The sequence below is a fragment of the Falco cherrug genome, chromosome 19, assembly GCF_023634085.1.
Source record: "Falco cherrug isolate bFalChe1 chromosome 19, bFalChe1.pri, whole genome shotgun sequence".
NCBI lineage: Eukaryota > Metazoa > Chordata > Aves > Falconiformes > Falconidae > Falco > Falco cherrug.
The window spans coordinates 1,859,614-1,864,394 of record NC_073715.1 but is presented as its reverse complement, the minus strand read 5'-3'; the positions used below and the strand labels follow the sequence as shown (position 1 = coordinate 1,864,394).

The following is a 4,781-nucleotide window of genomic DNA, read 5'->3' as shown; positions in this document are numbered from 1 at the left end:
AATGTGTTGCTTTCCAGGCAGATCACCATAAATGTCTAAATCACTGGAATCCACAGTGCTGTGCATCAAATTAATTTGATCTGTATGTCACATAAAAAAAGGCTCTAGGGTGGAACGGCCAAGCCATTAGCAAGAAAATGGGGAGGGAGCTATGCAAGTACCAAATCAAAGCCTACTTCAGTAATAGAGAGTGCTTCCCACACAAGATGAGCTTGTTGGTGACACCTTACATGCAAAAAGGATGCTTCTGGGCCTATGGCAGTCTGGACCACTATAAAAGCCAGTCCAACTTCAGGTATCCTCATCCACTTCTCTTGCCTTCTCCTCCTTGGTGAACACAGTGAGTAGCAAATGCCTTTCTCTGTATCTATTCATTGTCCTATTACTCTTTCTATTCTGGCCTTGGCGTAACTTTTCCTGAAATGTTTGTTCCTTTTTCATGTTCAATACTCTCAGCTCCTTAACACCATCCTGGAAGGTTGGAGAAGGATTTTGTCTTTCATTACAGTGGTCCATTCAATACCAGGGCTACACCCTAGCCTGTGGCGTTGCTCTTGCCGAGCAGGCTGTCAGGCTGCCCCTCTCATGCTGCGTGTGCTTTCCGTGCCCTCCCTCCCAGGTGCACCTCCGTCCCTCAGCCATGTCCTGCTACGATCTGTGCCGCCCCTGTGGCCCAACCCCGCTTGCCAACAGCTGCAACGAGCCCTGCGTCAGGCAGTGCCAGGACTCCCGCGTGGTGATCCAGCCCTCTCCCGTGGTGGTGACCCTGCCCGGACCCATCCTCAGCTCCTTCCCCCAGAACACCGCCGTGGGATCCAGCACCTCCGCTGCTGTGGGCAGCATCCTGAGTGAGGAGGGAGTGCCCATCAACTCCGGGGGCTTTAGCCTCTCTGGCCTTGGTGGCCGCTACACGAGCAGAAGATGCCTGCCCTGCTAAAGCCGGGCCGGATGTCCAGCGAGTGCATTGACCGGGAAGCCCAAAGCCAGGTGCCGGACTGAGGACGGAGCTGCTGGCCAGAGTTTCCAGATGGGCTGAGCACCCGCGTGCCCTCCTGCAAAGGAGGGAAGGAAGCCAGGTGCCATCCTGGGCTGCCTGGAAACACGGCCAGCTGGTGTTGTCATCTCCTTCTCCTCCCGCTTTCTTCTCCATTTCATGATGCCCTGATGCCTTGTGCTGTCCTGTGCCATGGGTTCATCCTGAAGCAAGCTGAGAGGGGTCCTGCTCATCACCCTCTCCCCATGTGTATCCATGACATGCGTCCCATTGCTGTGAGGGCATGCCTGGCTGTCACTGCCCTTGTAGCAGCCTGGACCGTGTCCCTTCCAACACACACTGCTTTGTTTCTCTCTTTAGACTCATTAAAGCTGATGCTGCATTGTAACTTGATGTCTCCTCATGTTCCTTCCCTCCTGGGATGCCCAGCCAAACTGTTCAGAGGGAGATGGGATGCCCTGGAGGGGAAAGGGTGTGTGCGTAAGGGCCAGCAGTGGACCAGCATCATGCTTGGAGGAGTTGAGAACCCTCAATAACCACAGTCATTGGAAGAGACATCAGGTGGTGGAAATGTGTGTGGTATTGTGTGATTATGCAAAGGGCATCCAGGAGCTTCCCCAAGGGCCATGAGAGCAACAAGCGTGGTTGGATACTGGCTTCCAGATGGTGAGGCAAGCCATTGACCTGCTGGAGGACATTTCTGTACAGGCTGACACCCACCGGGCCAAGGCTCTGACTGCACGTTACTGCCTGCAATGTGCTCTTGCCCTTTTCTCCTGCCAGCACATCTTCCCAAGGCTGGAACTGCAGGGAGCCCCCAGGGAGTTGGAGGGGCATGTGCAGCCAGGGCAGCTGTGTAAAGGGAGATGTGAGCCCTCTGCTAGATTTTGGCACAAGAGGCACAGGCTGAGCATGGGTGTGTAACATGGGCAAGTGAGGGGCATGGAATGAAAGGGATCGTCCTGCCTCATCTGAAAGTGATGGGTAGTGTTGGTGACGTGTCCTGGAATCTCTGCCGTTGGCTGGAAGGGAGCAGGAAAAGCCTCTCTGCCCCCACCAGAGCAGTTTTGTGGTCAGAATCACTAAGTATTGCAGAGTCCTTCAGTGTATGTCACAGTGTCCTGAAGGGACGTGAGTCTGGAGCAGACGCACAGCAAATTCTCCAGAAAGCCCACGCTTGCTGCTGCGCAGGCTGTGCCTGGAGGCGTCCCAAGCAGTGATCCTTGTGCCCCCCTCATCAGGCCCCAGGCTGGGAAGGCTGAGGGAGTGGGACCCCGCCAGCTGGCTTCTCGGTCCCTCCTTCCCATGCCCATGTCCTCCAATGCCAATACATTGGTCCTGCTGCTCTGGTCCTGCTTCAGGTAGATCCTCAAGGAGGCACCTCTTGAGCTGTGCTTCTCCAGGAGTCCCTGCAGAGGGTCATGGACCCTGCTTGCCCCTGAGCCTGTTGGGTGTCCTGTGGAAATCCTGCCACGAATCTGGTTGTGCGTGCTGTGCCAGCAGCCTTGATGGCCAAAGCAAAGTTGTGGGCAAGGCACGGGCTGGAGGAAGGACGCGTATGGATTGGTCAACACGTGCCTTGGTCACAGGCGTGCATCACACCTAGCCAGAGGTGTCCAGCAAAGAGCGCTGGGAGGGGAAGAGCCTTCATTCTGAGCCACGGGCTGTCTGCTGGCTGAGGCATGTGGGGATGGAGGATTGATGGAAGATGGCAAAAGAGGCAGGCAAAGCTCTGCCGAGATCAAAGCCCAATCTCAGAGAGAGAGAGAGTCTGAAAGGCAAGAGCAGAGGTGCCCAGCCTAGAAAGAGCATGCGTGACACGGTGTGAGTGAGTACAGCATGAGAGAGCGCAACTGATGGTGCCGACCCTTGCATGTGGATGTCCAGGCTGAAGCCTGTGGGCTCTGGGGGGGCCTGCCTCATTCATCAGGAAACACTTTAAAGTGATGCCCTGCAGGGCATGGGGCTGGCGAGGTGGGACACTCCCCATCACTGGCTGCATCATCTGCCTGTGCTGACGTGTCATTTCCTCTGGAAAAGCTTTGGCCTCTAATACCGTCACTTGAAAGGAGCCTGTGTGGCTGAACGGCCATGTCATGAACAAGGAAATGAAAAGGCAGTGTTGCAGGGAACATAAGCAGTGTTCTCATTTCTTTAATTGAGAAGTTTTGCATGCAAGATGGGCTTGTTGGTAAACACATTACATGCACAAAGGGTGCCTCTGGGCCTGGGGCGGTCTGGAGCAGTATAAAAGCCAGTCCAGCTGCAGGTATCCTCATCCACTTCTCCTGCCTTCTCCTCCTTGGTGAACAAGGTGAGCTGCAAACACCTTTGCCTCACTCTCCTCTTTCTCTTCTTCTCCTCTTTGTCCCTTTGTCTCGGTGTAGCTTTTGTTGAGAGCCTTGCTCCTTCATCGTGCTCCCAGTGTCTCTGTCCACCTTACTGTCTGCTGCACTTCTCTCGGAGAAGATCCTGGGCTTTGTTTTCCAGGCTCCCTGTGGGCTCTGGGCTCTTGAACCTCTCTTCTCCCAAACGCAGGCTGTCCCTGCTCCCCAGCCTGTGGCGTTGCTCTTGCCGAGCAGGCTGTCAGGCTGCCCCTCTCATGCTGCGTGTGCTTTCCGTGCCCTCCCTCCCAGGTGCACCTCCGTCCCTCAGCCATGTCCTGCTACGATCTGTGCCGCCCCTGTGGCCCAACCCCGCTTGCCAACAGCTGCAACGAGCCCTGCGTCAGGCAGTGCCAGGACTCCCGCGTGGTGATCCAGCCCTCTCCTGTGGTGGTGACCCTGCCCGGACCCATCCTCAGCTCCTTCCCCCAGAACACCGCCGTGGGATCCAGCACCTCCGCTGCTGTGGGCAGCATCCTGAGTGCTGAAGGAGTTCCCATCAACTCCGGGGGCTTTAGCCTCTCTGGCCTTGGTGGCCGCTACACGAGCAGAAGATGCCTGCCCTGCTAAAGCCGGGCCGGACGTCCAGCGAGTGCATTGACTGGGAAGCCCAAAGCCAGGTGCCGGACTGAGGACGGAGCTGCTGGCCAGAGTTTCCAGATGGGCTGAGCACCCGCGTGCCCTCCTGCAAAGGAGGGAAGGAAGCCAGGTGCCATCCTGGGCTGTCTGGAAACACGGCCAGCTGGTGTTGTCATCTCCTTCTCCTCCCGCTTTCTTCTCCATTTCATGATGCCCTGATGCCTCGTGCTGTCCTGTGCCATGGGTTCATCCTGAAGCAAGCTGAGAGGGGTCCTGCTCATCACCCTCTCCCCATGTGTATCCATGACATGCGTCCCATTGCTGTGAGGGCATGCCTGGCTGTCACTGCCCTTGTAGCAGCCTGGACCGTGTCCCTTCCAACACACACTGCTTTGTTTCTCTCTTTAGACTCATTAAAGCTGATGCTGCATTGTAACTTGATGTCTCCTCATGTTCCTTCCCTCCTGGGATGCCCAGCCAAACTGTTCAGAGGGAGATGGGATGGTGTACAGGGCAAAGTTGAGGTTGAAAGTATGTGTTGCTCTTGCATCATTCCTTTGGAATTGGGGGTATGTGTCCAATGGAAATTTTAAGTTGTATGTGACTTTTTATACGTGGTATGTCCTTCCTGAGGCCACCCACCTTCCTGGGTTCTGAACACCATACCTTTGTGGCTCTTGGCATATCTCTTGCCATGTTTTCAATGGCTCCAAGAGGTGCTTGATGTGTGCCAGATGCCAATGGAATTGCAAACTTTCACTTGGCTCTCAGGCCACCTCTTTGTGCCCACCAGGCCCTTTTCTCAAGTACTCAGCAACACTGGC

The 4,781-nt window shown here is 55.5% G+C and overlaps 2 protein-coding genes across 2 annotated transcripts; both read left to right on the top strand.

The window, feature by feature from the left end:
* Nucleotides 1–230: 230 nt before the first annotated feature.
* On the top strand, nucleotides 231–937 carry LOC102058872 (feather beta keratin). Its single transcript, XM_055697063.1, is given in 3 exon segments — nucleotides 231–296; nucleotides 298–336; nucleotides 617–937. Coding segments are annotated over 3 exon segments (426 nt in total).
* Nucleotides 938–3,198: 2,261 nt separating this feature from the next.
* LOC129734265 (feather beta keratin-like) lies at nucleotides 3,199–3,948 on the top strand. Its single transcript, XM_055697020.1, is given in 3 exon segments — nucleotides 3,199–3,264; nucleotides 3,266–3,304; nucleotides 3,628–3,948. Coding segments are annotated over 3 exon segments (426 nt in total).
* The last annotated feature ends 833 nt before the right edge of the window (nucleotides 3,949–4,781 follow it).